This window comes from Kogia breviceps, chromosome 5 (assembly GCF_026419965.1).
Source record: "Kogia breviceps isolate mKogBre1 chromosome 5, mKogBre1 haplotype 1, whole genome shotgun sequence".
Taxonomy (NCBI): Eukaryota; Metazoa; Chordata; class Mammalia; order Artiodactyla; family Physeteridae; genus Kogia; species Kogia breviceps.
In genome coordinates this window covers 76,379,432-76,397,809 of record NC_081314.1, presented here as the reverse complement: position 1 = coordinate 76,397,809, position 18,378 = coordinate 76,379,432, and the positions used below count along the sequence as shown (strand labels likewise).

General features: G+C 45.8%; 1 protein-coding gene across 1 annotated transcript in view; it reads left to right on the top strand.

Annotated features, from left to right (window-relative positions):
- The first annotated feature begins 9,021 nt into the window (after positions 1 to 9,021).
- LSG1 (large 60S subunit nuclear export GTPase 1) overlaps positions 9,022 to 18,378 on the top strand; it is a 28,151-nt gene continuing 18,794 nt past the window's right edge. The window contains exons 1-3 of the mRNA XM_067034257.1: positions 9,022 to 9,202; positions 10,855 to 10,981; positions 18,196 to 18,316. Of these exons, the coding sequence (XP_066890358.1) occupies positions 9,104 to 9,202; positions 10,855 to 10,981; positions 18,196 to 18,316 (347 nt within the window). The 5' untranslated portion in view covers positions 9,022 to 9,103. The remainder of the gene's footprint in view (positions 9,203 to 10,854; positions 10,982 to 18,195; positions 18,317 to 18,378) is intronic.

Genomic DNA, 18,378 nt, shown 5'->3' with positions numbered 1-18,378 from the left:
CCTCGTAATTTCTGCTGCAGTGATGGAGAAGAGCCTATGCTTCTCCAGGGCGCGTGAGACTGTTTCTTGTCTTCCTGCCATTGCTTATGTGGTTCTAACTGGAACGGCCTCCTCCTACCATGTTCCCTGGCTGACCCAGACTGGGGTCCCACCCTCTCCAGGAAAATGTCCCGAGATCCCTAACTCCTTCTCCACACCCCCTTGTGTGTATCTCGACCTCTGTGATCACCTGCTTGTCGTACTAGTGCCTTTAATTCTCTGCCTCCTTCACTAGGCTGTGAGCGCCTCAACAGGAGTGACTGTATTTAATTCATCTTTCTGTCCCCAGTTCCTAGCACAAGGCCTGCCACGAAGTCAGTATACGACAAGCATTTGTGGACTGGACGTCAACCGTGTGCTTATTTTCATAGCAATCGAATTGTCATAAGCACAGACTGGCAGGACTGGAAGGGCCCCTCAAGATAATCTAGTCTGCCCCTCGGTTTTATAGACAGAAGAATCAGGTCCTGAGAGTACATGCACTGGCCATACAGTTAGTTTCTGACCAGGCCAAGATTAGGACGCATGTGGCCTGAATCTCAATCCAGGCAATTTGTTCAGCTAAACATAAAGCCAGAGGCTTTTTTTTTTTTTTTTTTTTTTTTTTGTGGTACGCGGGCCTCTCACTGTTGTGGCCTCTCCTGTTGCGGAGCACAGGCCCCAGACGTGCAGGCTCAGCGGCCATGGCTCACGGGCCCAGCCGCTCCGCGGCATGTGGGATCTTCCCGGACCGGGGCACGAACCCACGTCCCCTGCATCGGCAGGTGGACTCTCAACCACTGCGCCACCAGGGAAGCCCAAGCCAGAGGCTTTTAAACACATAAATGTGTGGCCCACATGTTCTGCACTCTCTCCCTTCTATGAAGGGCTATGTTTGGGGACTCATGGGTGGACTGGGCAGAAGCCGCCCTCATCTATCAAACATACATCTCCCTGTGACACGATTGAGCTGCCACTCACTGGGCCCCCTGTCACTGGCCTTCATGCCACCAAAGAGGTTCAACGCAAACATGACTGCCATGGGGTCTACATGGTCGGACTGTGGTCTCCCTAGTGGTCGCGATCTCACCCAGGTCCACGACAGTCTGGTGGCCCATCGGACTCCTCTGCTCTGCCCGCTAACCCTCAACCTCGCTGGGGTTTTCACCTCCAAAACAATGAGCGTTGTAGCAGTTCTTACTTCTCCGGAAATAGTAAAAGACGTACAGTAAAATGAAATGAGTGTGGTAAATACTTGGAGATTTTCAAACTGAGGGTAGAGAGGAAATTATGCCATCTGTGCTTTAGTTTGTCTCTCAGCTTTGAACTTCTCTCTGGGCATGTGAGCCTGACAGATCTTTAACTAGGCCACACAAATGAGCTGGCAAAGTCACAGCTCTTCAATCACAAATATTTACTGCACTGGCCTCTCCACACTGGGTGCTGGGGAGATGCACAGGGTCTCACCCTTAAGGAGGCTATAATCCAGTGTTCATTGATTCAGAGAGGACTTGAGGAGGTACTTTGGGTATGTGGTAGGACAGGGGTCCCCAAACCCCGGGCCACGGACCACTAATGGTCCGAGGCCTGTTATGAACTGGGCCGCACAGCAGGAGGTGAGCGGTGGGCAAGTGAGTGAAGCTTCCTCTGCCACTCCCCTCGCTCCCCTCGCTCCCCATCGCTCCCCACCGCTCCCCACCGCTCCCCCTCACTCCTCATCACTCCCCCTCGCTCCCCCTCGCTCCCCTCGCTCCCCCTCGCTCCCCATCGCTCCCCCTCGCTCCCCCTCGCTCCCCCTCGCTCCCCTCGCTCCCCCTCGCTCCCCACCGCTCCCCCTCGCTCCCCCTCACTCCCCACCGCTCCCCACCGCTCCCCATCACTCCCCATCGCTCCCCACCGCTCCCCCTCACTCCCCATTGCTCCCCACCGCTCCCCCTCACTCCCCATTGCTCCCCACCGCTCCCCCTCACTCCCCCTCGCTCCCCCTCGCTCCCCCTCACTCCCCACCGCTCCCCCTCACTCCCCATCGCTCCCCACCGCTCCCCCTCACTCCCCCTTGCTCCCCCTCACTCCCCACCGCTCCCCACCGCTCCCCCTCGCTCCCCCTCACTCCCCACCGCTCCCCACCGCTCCCCCTCACTCCCCATCGCTCCCCACCGCTCCCCCTCACTCCCCACCGCTCCCCACCGCTCCCCCTCGCTCCCCACCGCTCCCCACCGCTCCCCCTCACTCCCCATCGCTCCCCACCCCTCCCCCTCGCTCCCCCTCACTCCCCCTCGCTCCCCCTCACTCCCCACCGCTCCCCACCGCTCCCCCTCGCTCCCCATCGCTCCCCACCGCTCCCCCTCACTCCCCATCGCTCCCCACCGCTCCCCCTCACTCCCCCTCGCTCCCCCTCGCTCCCCCTCACTCCCCCTCGCTCCCCCTCACTCCCCACCGCTCCCCACCGCTCCCCCTCGCTCCCCATCGCTCCCCACCGCTCCCCCTCACTCCCCATCGCTCCCCACCGCTCCCCCTCACTCCCCCTCGCTCCCCCTCGCTCCCCCTCACTCCCCACCGCTCCCCCTCACTCCCCATCGCTCCCCACCGCTCCCCCTCGCTCCCCATCGCTCCCCACCGCTCCCCCTCACTCCCCATCGCTCCCCACCGCTCCCCCTCACTCCCCCTCGCTCCCCCTCGCTCCCCCTCACTCCCCACCGCTCCCCCTCGCTCCCCACCGCTCCCCCTCGCTCCCCCTCACTCCCCACCGCTCCCCACCGCTCCCCCTCACTCCCCATCGCTCCCCACCGCTCCCCCTCACTCCCCATCGCTCCCCACCGCTCCCCCTCACTCCCCACCGCTCCCCACCGCTCCCCATCGCTCCCCCTCGCTCCCCACCGCTCCCCACCGCTCCCCCTCACTCCCCATCGCTCCCCACCCCTCCCCCTCGCTCCCCCTCACTCCCCCTCACTCCCCATCGCTCCCCACCGCTCCCCCTCACTCCCCACCGCTCCCCCTCGCTCCCCCTCGCTCCCCCTCACTCCCCACCGCTCCCCACCGCTCCCCCTCGCTCCCCATCGCTCCCCACCGCTCCCCCTCACTCCCCATCGCTCCCCACCACTCCCCCTCACTCCCCCTCGCTCCCCCTCACTCCCCACCGCTCCCCACCGCTCCCCCTCACTCCCCCTCGCTCCCCCTCGCTCCCCATCGCTCCCCCTCACTCCCCCTCACTCCCCCTCACTCCCCATCGCTCCCCACCGTTCCCCCTCACTCCCCATCGCTCCCCACCGCTCCCCCTCACTCCCCATCGCTCCCCACCGCTCCCCCTCACTCCCCCTCACTCCCCCTCGCTCCCCACCGCTGCCCATCGCTCACATTACCAACTGAACCACCCAGCCCCGCCGTCTGTGGAAAAATTGTCTTCCACGAAACCGGTCCCTGGTGCCAAAAAGTTTGGGGACCTCTGTCGTAGGGGATGAAACATAGGCGCAAATAGGTTTAGTCTGAGATAGTGGAGGCTGAGCTAAAGCGCTCTGAGGGCTCAAAGGGAAAAAGAAATTCTAGTCAGTCAGTGAGAGACCAGGGCCCTCTTCATGGAGGGGGTGGGTTACAGGCTTCACTGAAGGATGGGCAGGTTGGTGTGGACAGAGATGGGAGAGAGAAGTCTAGAGGGAGGAAAGGGCTTGTGTGATGGCGTTAGTGTTGAACCCTAAATGACAGGGCAAAAGCAGGAAACTCAAGCGTACTGAGCACCTACTACACATAGTCACTGCACTGATGCTTCACATCCATCTGAATGTTTCATCCTCTTAAGACTGTTGTAACGTTCATGATATTCCCTTCATTTTACAGAAGGAAAGGACTAAGGCTAAGACAAGTTAAGAAAGCTGTATGATATCATGTATATGTGGAATCTAAAACAATACAATTGAATGAATATGCAAAACAGAAACAGACTCACAGACATAGAAGACAAACAAGTGGTCACCAAAGGGGAAAGGTTGGGGTTGGGGGGAAGGGACAAATTAGGGTATGGGATTAACATACGAACTACTATATAAAAAATAGATAAGCAACAGGACATACTGTGTAGCACAGGGAATTACAACCATTATCTTGTAATAACCTAAAATGGAGTATAATCTACAAAAACACTGAATCACTTGGCTGTACACCTGAAACTAATATGATATTGTAAATCAACTATACTTCAATTTAAAAAAAGAAAGAAAATAAACCTGCCGAAGATTTCCAAAGCCTATGCTCTTTTTATTTTAAAATTTATTTTATTCTAGTAGAATTGATTTATGCAAAGGCATAAGAAGGCAGTCAAGAGAAGAACGATGAGCCTTGCAAGTGAGCCTTTCTCATCAATGCCACCAGAGGCAAGGAATGCCAAGTTTGTCCCCTCCAAAAGCAGAAGGCAGAGAAATTGCTATTACTGCATGGTTCCCTTTAAAACGGAAACCTTGTATCTTCACTTTTCCATTTGTGCTAACAGTACTGTAACTAATGATGACCGCATTTGCTAGATGGTTGGTTCATGGTGCCCTCAACCGTCACATGACAAAGAGGGCACAATGTTGTCTTCTCCCTGGGTTATATGGTGAAGGAACTGCCCTGCTATTGACAACCTGGGCACCTTTACTGAGACCATCATTGTGCCTCTGTTATTTCAGAGACTGGAGTGAAACAAAGGGTAGCATGAAGCAGAGTGACTCAATGAACCCATTGAGGTAAGGAGTCTGTTAAGCACCTTAGTGATTAAGTATTCCAACACCCACTTTGAAGTATGAACCTACCTGAGAACATCCTGATGCCTGGTTATTTAGCCTTTGCTTAAACACCTCCAGTGGCAGAGAGCTTACTCCCTTTCAAAGCTATCCATTCCATCTTTGAACCACTCCAATTGTAAGTAGGTTGAAACAGATGGCAGTGGCAACTCTGTAGCTTCTCCCTACTTGTTCTAGTTCTGCTTGCCTCATGTCTACTCAGAACACTCTTCTCTCCTGTCCTAGGCTAGTCCTTCACATAAATAGAAATGGCCCATCATACCTTCTCCTGAGACTAGCCATACTTCCTCCACCTTTTCCTCATTCCCTCACCATGCAAGTGTACCTGCTAACATTATCAATGTAACTATTAAAGTGACTCAGGGGAGGGCCCACAGTGAGACACAAAAAGTAAAATTCCCGTAGTCAGAAGACTTTCCCAGTGGATTAGGGTCTACCTGGTGGTATAGTTCGTGGCTCCACCAGCGACTTGGCTATTTAACCTTGGATGAGTCCTTCTTTCAGGCTGATCACCACTAAAATACAAGCTCATAGGGGCAAGGAGTTTGTCCAATGCTGAATCCCCAGAGCCTAGAGATGAATGAATGAATGAATGAATGAACAAACAAGAGAAACCTGGCACTTTCCATCTGCAGATTTTAGAGTTGGTGATTATTCATTCTACTTGGAGCCTTCTTTACTTTGTATTACTTCACTGAACTTTATTGGGTCTCAATTTCTACAACTAAAAGTTCAGAAAAACAACAGTGCCCTTTCTCACTTGACTGTTGTGAGGGAAAAAAGAATGGCAAAGTCATCTGTGAATAAAAGACCCCAGAAATTCCACGTATAACTACAAGAGTTGGGAAAAAAAAATCCACTGTTCAAATACAGTACACGTAGGATCTTGTAGCCTACACACCAAAACAAGAGGTCATTTACACGTTTCGTTGCACACACAATGACTTGCTCAAGCAGGAAATCGATGTTTGAAGTGACTCAAATTAATCATTTATAATAACCACAAAGGGTTGCTGAACTACTGAAACTTGATTATGTGTAAGAATCCACTCATTTTCAACAGGGATAAATTGAGAATCGCAGATAACCGAAGGGAGTTTCCCTACTGATTCAGTGACTCTGCAGAGACTGCCAGACTTCTATTTTCACAACTCTCAGCCTTATGCATACTGATTTAATGTCCTTGTGGAAGTAGTTGGTGTAGAGAATGGGAGAGAGGGAGGGGCAGGGTTGCAAGCTTGCCGAGAACAATTTTTCTACCAGTGACACATTGTTGGCCAAGGGGTGAAAAGAAAACCAAAACAGAAACGCACCTGCTCACCCCTCTCCATTACCAGAGAGAGGTGGAGCCCAGAGGCAGAACAGTGTGGAGTTGGAGAGCGGAAAGCTACTCCAAGGTTTGTTCCTGGTTGTGGGTTTGCGGAGCTTGGAACTACATTTGTTGAATCACAGTAAATCAAGTAGTATGCAACATCATGAATGAGGAACACTCCGTATTGCTATTTGGAAACTGGATATGAGGCTTCCAATCTCAAAATCAATGCAACTTTCTCCAAGGGTCAGCTATTCAGAAAGTCTTGGCTTCAACAGAAGGTCTAAGCTATATGGGTATTCAGGAGGATCTGACCCGTTTTCCAGACAGAAACATTTCCACTGTTGTGACAAAGTGATGAGGGCAGTTTGACTGGGTTGTGTTGTTCCCTGAAGTGTGTGGGTGGAATGGCTTTTGTAGTTAGAGGGCAGGGACCGGGCTGATTCATCTTTGCAACCCCCTCACTCGGGAGCAGCAGCCAACACCTTCCCCACCCTTCACAACTAGCATCATCACCCTCTCCTCATCTCACTTGGTTCCTCTGAATCTGGATCCCATGATCGTGTCTCGTCAGCATCCTCAAGTCCCCTTCCTCCTTGCCCTTCTCACTGAACTAGGCTCATAATCCCTCAACATGGACCAATTATACATCTGGAGTCTCACCTGCATTGTCCACTTCTGGGGAAAAAATTGTTCAGTTGTGAAAATGGGTACCCCACAAAATACCAGGCAATGAACTTGCAGAATTATCTCATTTGCTACCTCTGCCTGACAGGAATTATTATTATCCCCATGAACCACATAAGGAAACTGAGGCTCGGTTAGTTCTTTTTCAATGGTAGATTTGAGGAGCATCTTGGGGGGATAGAACTATTTATGACTTACTTATTTGTCAGCCAGGAATAGTTGCTGCTATTTTAATTTTATAATGTCAGTGTCTTTTTGACGTCTCACTCATGTTGATTAAATTATCACGTTATTTGGTCAAGATTTTTTGGAGCCCATTAGAGGAATGACAATAGAAATCAAAAGTGTTTGTTTCCCTTAAATCTCTGAAGGTGACAAAATCTGGAAGAGGAAATGAGGGTGAAGTCCCAAGTTTCTGACTGAGCTCTAGGAATGAGGTGGCAGGTTTCTTTATATCATCTATTATTATTTTTAACATCTTTATTAGAGTATAATTGCTTTACAATGGTGTGTAAGTTTCTGCTTTATAACAAAGTGAATCAGTTATACATATGTCCCCATATCTCTTCCCTCTTGCGTCACCCTCCCTCCCACCCTCCCTATCCCACCCCTCTAGGTGGTCACAAAGCACGGAGCTGATCTCCCTGCACTATGAGGTTGCTTCCCACTAGCTATCTATTTTACGTTTGGTAGTGTATAAATGTCATATATTATTATTATTGTCACTAGAATATAAAGTTCATTGAATCTTACTGTATGAGTTAGTTTTATCTTTAACCACTCAGCTCCAAGAGAATGCCAGAAACTGTCTGCTAATTCTCTTTCATGGGTCTTCTCCATATCTTATTTCTGGAGATGATGTTCAGGTTTTTTAAAGATACACTGTTTCTAAGTTGAGAAATGGGAGAAACCATGTTCTAATGTATTCCTTCACTGATCTGTGAGCACTGCCTTCCCAAAGCCTTGCCAGCTACAACATGGCTTATCAGCAGCCCTTTGGGTATTTCCCAAAGTTCACTCCAATTCAGTAAGAGTCAGCAGTGAGGTGTAGCACACAACGGTCAGGGTCCCAGCTCTTCCTGACCCAAACTTGCTGTGACTGACTGACTTTTAGCCAGTCCACTTCAGTATCTTCACTAGCAGGGAGTGGACTTCTCTTGCTACTCAGAGTGGTCTGTGGCTCAGACCAGCATCATCAGCATCTCCTGGAAGTACAGAGTGCCGGCCCCCACCTAGACCTTATCAATCAGAATCTGCACGTTAACAAGATTCCCAGGGGGCTCATATGCACATCAAAGATTGAGAACTGGATTCTGAAATACACACTAACAACCGTCATTCTCCCCTTGCCCCAGGAACGAATAAAATAGTGAGGAGACCTGGGTTTGATGCCTGACTCCGAATATATTTCATCTCTGACTTGGGCAAGCTGCTTCCTCTCTGGAGCATCACAACATTGAGGTGTTTCTCCTGATTAAGGAGAATGGAGCTTAAACGCCCAACACCCACACAACTCGAACCCGACTTTTCTAACGATAAAGTGAAAAACAAAATCCAGGCCGCAATGAGTGGAGCGGGGTCACTGTTTTTCACTTTATTTTAATTAATTGCAAAATTTAAATACAATTCTAGGTGGAACTTGTAAACGCTTTTAAAAAAAATATTTGAAGAAAAAAGCATTTAAGTCAGATCCATTTGGCTTTCCTTGCAACCTTGCCAAGCTCTTTCCATTCCGAACTGCTATCAGGATGGGACTCTTCTCACCAATTCACAGCTCCGGAAGACCAAGTATACAAAAAGCTGTTTAGTTGCCCGGCGTGACAGCAGCGAGGCCACACCGTAAAACAGTGGCCGAAAACTAGCGCCGGGATGCAACGCCACCTAGCGCTGCAGGAACACCCTTCACCCAGGTCTCCGCCTCCTTCTGACGAACGTAGCCGGGAGGCGGGGCTAGTATCCCGAATATGATCGGCCACGTTTTCCACGTCTCCTAGTTCTACACCGGACGCTAAAGGCCGACGCACAAGTTTGGAAGGTACCATTCTTTTAATTTAATCAACTTATCAAAATTTGAGATATTCATAGGAAAGATATTGAAAATTAAGTCCTCAGACCACTTTACATTTATTTTCCATCATAGTGGCAAATATGAGATATATAATTGGCGAATTGAAACAGTTATTGTGTTTCACTTCAACTTTGGGCCTTAACTACTTGGGCTAGCTCATACGTCACTTCCGGAGATCTAGCTCCTAACTATCCAAAAAACAGCGGCGGGCACTGCAAGGGAGATTCGTGCGCGGACTGGGCAGGTATGGGTCGGAGGAGAGCGCCGGAGGCTGGAACCCTCGGTCGGGCTCTTATCCGCCAGCAAGCTCAGCGGAGCCGTAGCCATCGTCACACCGACTCCTGGGTGAGACCTTGTCATGTTTCCCAGTCTGTTTAGTTATGAGAGTCTGAAAGCTGCGAAGCTTGGGGTCAGAGGTCACAGGGAAATTTTCCAGAGGAAGTGATGCCAAAATTGGGTTTCTAAAGATGAGTACAGTCGTCCCCCGTTAACCGCGGGGATCGGTTTGGGACACCCCCCCCCCCAACTCCTCGCGGATACCACGATGCTCAAATGTTCAAGTCCCTTAGAGCCTACCAGGCAGATAAACAGGCCCTCCTTCTAGCAAGGCACAGGGCCCAGAGGTGGAGGCTAATGTGGTGATGAGGTTGCAGTGAGATCTTGAATGCCAGGATAAAAGTTTGGTCTTTACCCTGTAAGCCATGGAAGCCTTTGGAAGTTTCTGCACAGGAAAGACATAAAAACTACTTTTTGTATTCATTTGTTCAAAGAATTGACCCTCCAAGAGCCGCTGGTTGGTACCAGAAGTTCAAATTAACTCAGATTCCTGCTTCACCCTTTTTATTCCCTAGTGGTTTCACTCAAAACTGAACAACTTATCTCCAAAGTTTGGCGGGCCTAATAGTTCCCTGGGCCTGGGAACAATCATAATTTTTAGGATCCTTGAAAAGCGAATGAAGTAGTTTGACTTGTGTTTGTCATTTTGACATTCATTTTCTCATGTATTTGAGAACTCACGAAGTTCTCTGTAAGAAGCTGTGCAAAGTCAAAGGTGTCTCTAATTATCCATGTGCACTTCACACAATCTAACTTCCATCTGTGTAATCTGCAGAGTAAACAGCATACAGAGCTCATCAATATTCATTAGGTCAGAGTTACTCTGGACATTAGATTACCAGTAATTATAATTGATTTTGAAGCAACCTGTTGTTAATGTACCCATTAGGAAGTAGTGGGAAGATTCGATTATGAATTCTAAAGAACTGGATTCTAATCCTTTTGCTGATTTTTGCTGATTCTGTGGCCTTGGGCAAACCACCTAGCCTTTTAACCTTTCATTTTTTCGTTTACTTGCACCTGTACAGAGTGTAGCGCTTAGGATGGTATTTATCTTATCAAGCTATGGGTTGTGTCTGGAAGTCAGTAACTCTCAACTAGCCAGGTTTTTCACCCTACAGAATAGAATTCAAGAAAATACCAGTCTGTGTGGCATGTAATAAAGTAACTTTGTTTCAGGATTCCTTTGTTTCTATTTTACTATACTGAATGGTACACAGTTGTATCACTAAGTTTCTCACAGCATTTGGGTCACTATGTGAAATGTATTTCTTACTGTGGGTCTCCATCAAAAAAATTTGACTAACAGTGGCTGCCAGGACCAGAGTATGTGGTATTTGGGTTCAGGTTCTTACCTCTACCACATATTAGCTTGCCACTATAGGCAAGTTGTTTTATCTAATTTAATCCTGTTTCCTCAACAGTAAAATAGAGATACAATAAAATTTATCTTAAAAGATTTTGAAAATAAAATGAGAAAGTAAATGGAGAGTAACTATCATGAGGTAAGAAAGTGCTCATTTAAATGTTAGCTGTTATTAGTATTGACTCTAAAGGGGCTGATACCACTCTCAAGACCATAGAATAGTTACTTGGGAGTTAGTTTGGATGTTAAGAGCAGAAGAGAGAAGCTGTATTACCACCTTGTGTCTTATTCATAGTTGCACACAAGTGAACTCAATGACGGCTATGATTGGGGTCGTCTTAATCTTCAGTCCGTGACTGAACAGAGCTCCCTGGATGACTTCCTTGCCACTGCGGAACTTGCAGGAACAGAGTTTGTAGCTGGTAAGTTGTTGCTGAGTGCCTACAGCACATTTGTGTCTTTGCTGACTACATACAAATAAGTCTGCTTGGGAGTGTTTTGCCAATCCTACCAAACTCATAAAGGAGCTGTCTTTAATCCAAAGGCAGATATCCCAAAAGCAGTGTGGGAAGGTTGAGATGAACTCAACGGGGAGGTACAGAATGTGCCACAGTTTTCAAATTCAGCTCTAAAAAACACTTCAGGTTATCCATCATCATATCAAATTCAAGAACCTCAGTCTGTCATCAGGAAGGAAACCAGTCAGCATTACAGTGGACAATACCAGCATTTTCCAGAAAATGTTTTCTTTTTTTTTTTTTTGCGGTATGCGGGCCTCTCACTGTTGTGGCCTCTCCCGTTGCGGAGCACAGGCTCCGGACGCGCAGGCCTAGCGGCCATGGCTCACGGGCTTAGTCGCTCCGCGGCATGTGGGATCTTCCTGGACCAGGGCACGAACCCGTGTCTCCTGCACCAGCAGGCGGATTCTCAACCACTGCGCCACCAGGGAAGCCCTGGAAAATGTTTTCTGATACCATTGTTAGAAGCAAAATCCTGGGCCTGCTGCTGTAACTTAGGCAATTTGAATTGTATTTTAAAGCACTTGTTAACACATTAATAGTGAATTTTTCCATGCATGTAATTTGTTTTAGTCACTGCTTTCCCTGTTTTTGTTTTTGTTTTCTCTAAGCACTTAGAAAACTACCTGGCACAGAGACAGCATTATAAATTACCATTTCTATTGGTCTTCTCTTATTATAAGTGTTATTATGTTGTTTAACAAATTCATTCATTTGTTGAAAATGCTTTTATTGAGCCCCAGCTACTCTCAGGTATTGTACTGGCTCCTAAAAGTATGGTGTTGACTAAGACAGATTTTGTTTCCGCAGAATTTTATCTAAGGTGCTATAAAAGAAATCTGTAGCAGAGAATAGGGTCATAAAAGATGTAGTTGGTGTTCATTTCTATCTGAAGGAAAACTAGGGCCAGTCAGGGCAAGCTTTACCCTGGGGCTGAGTTTTAAAAGATGAGTCGATGTTAGCAGGACAGGTGAGATGACACAGAACATTAAAAACAGGCAGCCAGAGCACTTCAAGCTAAGATCTGAGCAGCAGTCTACTTTGTTCAGAAAATGGAGTGAGTAAAGTGATGAGGATGATTATAATTTTTGTGACTTTCTGTTTGAATTAAAAATGAATCCCCCCCCAAAAAAATTTAAACAATAAAACAAAACAAAAATAATACTGTGCAATCACAAGCACTGAAATTGAAACTGTGATTAAAAATCTTCCAACAAACAAAAGCCCAGGACCAGATGGCTTCAGAGGCGAATTCTATCAAACATTTAGAGAAGAGCTAACACCTATCCTTCTCAAACTCTTCCAAAATATAACAGAAGGAGGAACACACCCAAACTCATTCTATGAGGCCACCATCACCCTGATACCAAAACCAGACAAAGATGTCACAAAGAAAGAAAACTACAGGCCAATATCACTGATGAGCATAGATGCAAAACTCCTCAACAAAATACTAGCAAACAGAATCCAACAGCACATTAAAAGGATCATACACCATGATCAAGTGGGGTTTATTCCAGGAATGCAAGGATTCTTCAATATACACAAATCGATCAATGTGATACACCATATCAACAAACTGAAGGAGAAAAACCATGTGATCATCTCAATAGATGCAGAGAAAGCTTTTGACAAAATTCAACACCCATTTATGATAAAAACCCTGCAGAGAGTAGGCATAGAGGGAACTTTCCTCAACATAATAAAGGCCATATATGACAAACCCACAGCCAGCATTGTCCTCAATGGTGAAAAACTGAAACCATTTCCACTAAGATCAGGGACAAGACAAGGTTGCCCACTCTCACCACTCTTTTTCAACATAGTTTTGGAAGTTCTAGCCACAGCAGTCAGAGAAGAAAAAGAAATAAAAGGAAACCAAATCGGAAAAGAAGAAGTAAAGCTGTCACTGTTTGCAGATGACATGATACTATACATAGAGAATCCTAAAGATGCTACCAGAAAACTAGAGCTAATCAATGAATTTGGTAACGTAGCAGGATACAAAATTAATGCACAGAAATCTCTGGCATTCTTATACACTAATGATGAAAAATCTGAGAGTGAAATTAAGGAAACACTCCCATTTACCATTGCAACAAAAAGAATAAAATATCTAGGAATAAACCTACCTAAGGAGACAAAAGACCTGTATGCAGAAAATTATAAGACACTGATGAAAGAAATTAAAGATGATACAAATAGATGGAGAGATACACCATGTTCTTGGATTGGAAGAATCAACATTGTGAAAATGACTCTACTACCCAAAGCAATCTACAGATTCAATGCAATCCCTATCAAATTACCAGTGGCTTTTTTTTACAGAACTAGAACAAAAAATTTCACAATTTGTATGGAAACACAAAAGACCCCAAGTAGCCAAAGCAATCTTGAGAACAATAAATGGAGCTGGAGGAATCAGGCTCCCAGACTTCAGACTGTACTACAAAGCTACAGTAATCAAGACAGTATGGTACTGACACAAACACAGAAATATAGATCAATGGAACAGGATGGAAAGCCCAGAGATAATCCCACACACATATGGTCACCTTATCTTTGATAAAGGAGGCAAGAATATACAATGGAGAAAAGACAGCCTCTTCAATAAATGGTGCTGGGAAAACTGGACAGGTACATGTTAAAGTATGAAATTAGAACACTCCCTAACACCATACACAAAAATAAACTCAAAATGGGTTAAAGACCTACATGTAAGTAAGGCCAGATACTATCAAACTTTTAGAGGAAAACATAGGCAGAGCACTCTGACATCAATCACAGCAAGATCATTTTTGACCCACCTCCTAGAGAAATGGAAATAAAAACAAAAATAAACAAATGGGACCTAATGAAACTTAAAAGCTTTTGCACAACAAAGGATACCATAAACAAGACCAAAAGACAACCCTCAGAATGAGAGAAAATAGTTGCAAATGAAGCAACTGACAAAGGATTAATCTCCAAAATTTACAAGCAACTCATGCAGCTCAATAACAACAACAACAAAAAACCCAATCCAAAAATGGGCAGAAGACCTAAATAGACATTTCTCCAAAGAGGATATACAGATTGCCAACAAACACATGAAAGAATGCTCAACATCATTAATCATTAGAGAAATGCAAATCAAAATTACAATGAGATACCATCTCACACCGGTCAGAATGGCCATCATCAAAACATCTACAAACAATAAATGCTGGAGAGGGTGTGGAGAAAAGGGAACACTCTTGCACTGATGGTAGGAATGTAAATTGATACAGCCACTATGGAGAACAGTATGGAGGTTCCTTAAAAAACTACAAATAGAACTACCATATGACCCAGCAATCCCACTACTGGGTATATACCCTGAGAAAACCATAATTCAAAAAGTCATGTACAAAAATGTTCATTGCAGCTCTATTTACAATAGCCAGGACATGGAAGCAACCTAAGTGTCCATCAACAGATGAATGGATAAAGAAGCTGTGGAACATATATACAATGGAACATTACTCAGCCATAAAAAGAAATGAAATTGAGTTATTTGTAGTGAGGTGGATGGACCTGGAGTCTGTCATACAGAGTGAAGTAAGTCAGAAGGACAAAAACAAATACCGTATGCTAACACATATATATGGAATCTAAGAAAAAAAAAAGGTCATGAAGAGCCTAGGGGTAGGACGGGAATAAAACACAGACCTACTAGAGCATGGATTTGAGGATATGGGGAGGGGGAAGGGTAAGCTGTGAGGAAGTGAGAGAGTGGCATGGACATATATACACTACGAAACGTAGGGTGGATAGCTAGTGGGAAGTAGCCACATGACACAGGGAGAGAAGCTCGGTGGTTTGTGACCACCTAGAGGGGTGGGATAGGGAGGGTGGGAGGGAGGGAGATGCAAGAGAGAAGAGATATGGGAACATATGTATATGTATAACTGATTCACTTTGTTGTAAAGCAGAAACTAATACACCATTGTAAAGCAATTATACTCCAATAAAGATGTTAAAAAATAATAATAATGTGCAAATAAAATAAAATAATGTGCAAAAAAAAAAAAAAAAGAAAACGGTTAGGAGCTTCGCCCTGTTGGTGCTTAAAGTACATGGGGACAGGGCTTCCCTGGTGGCGCAGTGGTTGAGAGTTCGCCTGCCGATGCAGGGGACGCGGGTTCGTGCCCCGGTCCGGGAAGATCCCACATGCCGCAGAGCGGCTGGGCCTGAGAGCCATGGCTGCTGAGCCTGCGCGGAAAAAAAAAAAAAGTACATGGGGACAGGAGGTGATGCACAAACACTAGGGAGGAGGGCCAGGGCCAGGACCAGGAGAGAATAAGGGCTTTAAAGGAGTCTTTAGAGGGATGTAAGCAAGTAGGAAACATTTTTGGAAAGATCACTGATGGATTTTGAGAAAGAAAGAGTAGTTAGGAAACTATTGCTTTGGTACAGCAAGAGAATCAGGCCAAAACTGAAATAGTAGTAGTAGAAGAATGGAGAACAGAATAGGAACAAGATTTTTAGTGGGCTAGAATAAACCAGACTTTATGGAGGGGGTGGAGTAAGTGAAGAGTGAGGAGTGTCTTTTTGCATTTTAATGAGGACCCCTAAATAGCTTCAGGATGGGGGTTGGTCTTGTGAGCAATGTAAGGATAATTAGAAGGTTGGAATTTTTAGCCCCACTGGGGAGAGGAGAGGAGCTGGAGATTAAGTTAATCACTAATGACCAATGACTTGAGCAGTCATACCTACATAATGAAATTTCCATAAGCCTTTCAAAAATCAGTAAGAATTCCTTATTGAAATTAATTTCATGCCTTTTTCCCTTTTCCTTAATAATGTAGAAGTGATAGAATTTTGTCTCGACTCTCTATGGCCTTCAGACAGCACTAGTCTCCTGGACACACAGGGACAACAGGGATTTAACCTGGAGGCTACAAGTTTCAGCTGTATGTGAACCCCTCAGATTGCAGGCAAAATTGTGTGTGTGTGTGTACATAGTGTGTTTTGAATCAGATTAGGTCCATGGTTTTTAAGCCGGTTTTCACATGGATCCCTGACCTTGCAAAGGAGAACAAAACAATGAGAAATGCTAAGTGTTCACTGGGAACTCTTTACCTTTAAAAGATGGCACAGTCCATACTAACTTTATGTTCAGCAAGTAAGAGGAAGATGTGATATTGTGATATAATAAGAAATACATTTATATTTGGTCTTCATCTCTGGTTCCTTGATACAAGAGGTTCTAAAACCCTTGTAATTTCTTGAGTGGTAGGGGTGAGAGGAGTGTCTTTTGTTGTTCATAATAAGCCCCTTGCAACCTTACTAGAGTTTATGCTAATGAGGTGGCCGGTGGGCCCCTTGGTAACTTCTTTATGGGGGCTGATTGCCACAGAAACCAACCCTGGGATTTGAGGGTTGGGACCTTCAGAAACTCCTCCCTCAACCACTGGGGAGCAGAGACGTCCTGGAGATTGAGTTAATCACCAGTGGCCAATGATTTAATCTATGGGGCCTCCATAAAAATACATTCAGAGATTTGGCATTTGAAGTGGGGAAGTCACTTGATAGTTAGTGTCAGGATAGAATTGAATTGTAGGACACCCAGTTGGAGTCTGGAGAGTTGGAGAACTGGTTGTTGGTGTTGGGAAAACCCACACGTTCGGTGTCAGAAGTGTTGGTAGTAAAAACAGTTCAGAGACAGGTGGCTGCATTATTGTGTGATTACCTCCAGAAGAACTCAGCATTGTTACTGAAATGAGAACGAGAATCGATAGTTGGCTCGGTGCAGTGGGCTAAGGAATTTGATGTTTGGTCGGAGAGTGGTAGAATGGATGGACCATGTGGTTTTAGCCAAATAGGGAAAGAAGTGAAGCTACAAGCTGGGTGGTACACTGGGAGAAGAGGAAAGAATCAAGGGGCTGGAGACGTTTATAGAAGTTGGCCCAAGCAAAGTGGGAACACTGGGTGGGAGATCACCATTGGAAGGAGGAATTAATGTGAAAAAATTATCCAGTATGTGGCTAAAGGGACGTGAATTCTGACTGTTGGTTGAGGATGACATGAATGAGAATGGTGACTGAATTTGGCTGTACTCTAGGTCAGGAGTCCCCAACCTAGGTACCAGTCTGCGGCCTGTTAGGAACCGGGCTGCACAGCAGGAGGTGAGCGGTGGGCGAGGTGGGCGAGCGAGCTAAGCTTCATCTGCCGCTCCCCATGGCTCGCATTAGCGCCTGAAGCATCCCACCCCACCCCCACCCCCCGCCAGGCCATGGAAAAATTGTCTTCCATGAAACTGGTCCCTGGTGCCAGAAAGGCTGGGGACTGCTGCTCTAGGTGACTGGACTGTGCAGTATTGGTGGTCCAATGAGGGTAGCAGATTGCAGTCTTTGCTTAAAGGTTAAGAGGAACATTGCTGAAGATGTCCTGTTATCCTTGGATAGGACCTCCCCTTGGCATTTTGGTAAGAAGCTTAGCTGGCTTCTTAGGTGCTTATCTCAGTGGAGTCACCTGCCCGGGAGACTAGGTGGCCATGTGTGGTACATTAGAGGGGCCTGGAGCAACTTGAGGGGGATAGAGCCCTAGAGCAGAGGTCTCTGGTTCATACATAGACTGGGCGTTTTTTTATTCCTTTGAATTCTTATATAGCTTAATTGTGGATGTTCATAAATATTTCATATAAATTATAGCCGTGTAGTAGTTTACCAGTTCTAACTGGAGTGAGTCTCCTTGCTGAATCTTTGCTTCCCCCCTCACTCCCATTGGCTTACATTTATTCTCCACATGTAAAATGAGATTGGTTGTGATGAATGTTTACAATCCCTTCCCACTCTTATTGCTTCTGTTTCCATGAGATGCATTTAGCATGTGGAGTTTTATAAAATCAGTACTTTAAAAAGTGGTTGACGTTTTGAAAGTTTTAGTAAAGATCTGTTCTTGTATTCTTTTTTGGGGGGTGGCTAGAAAACTTCCTTTAGAAATTATAATTAATTCAAGGCTAGGGGAATCTATCTAAATCAAGAAAGCTTAAATTCTCTTTTAGGTGCTCATAATTTTAGTTTTCTAAGTAATGACCAACATTCACTCTCTATACATCCTCTTAAATAACAGTACTTTTTTTTTCCTACAAACAGAGAAGCTTAATATTAAATTTGTGCCTCCTGAGGCTAGAACTGGACTACTGTCTTTTGAGGAGAACCAGAGAATTAAGAAACTTCATGAAGAAAATAAACAGTTCTTGTGTATCCCAAGGAGGTGAGTTGAATAAAAATATAGGACATTAAAAGGCATAACAAGGCCACTAAATATAAAATTTT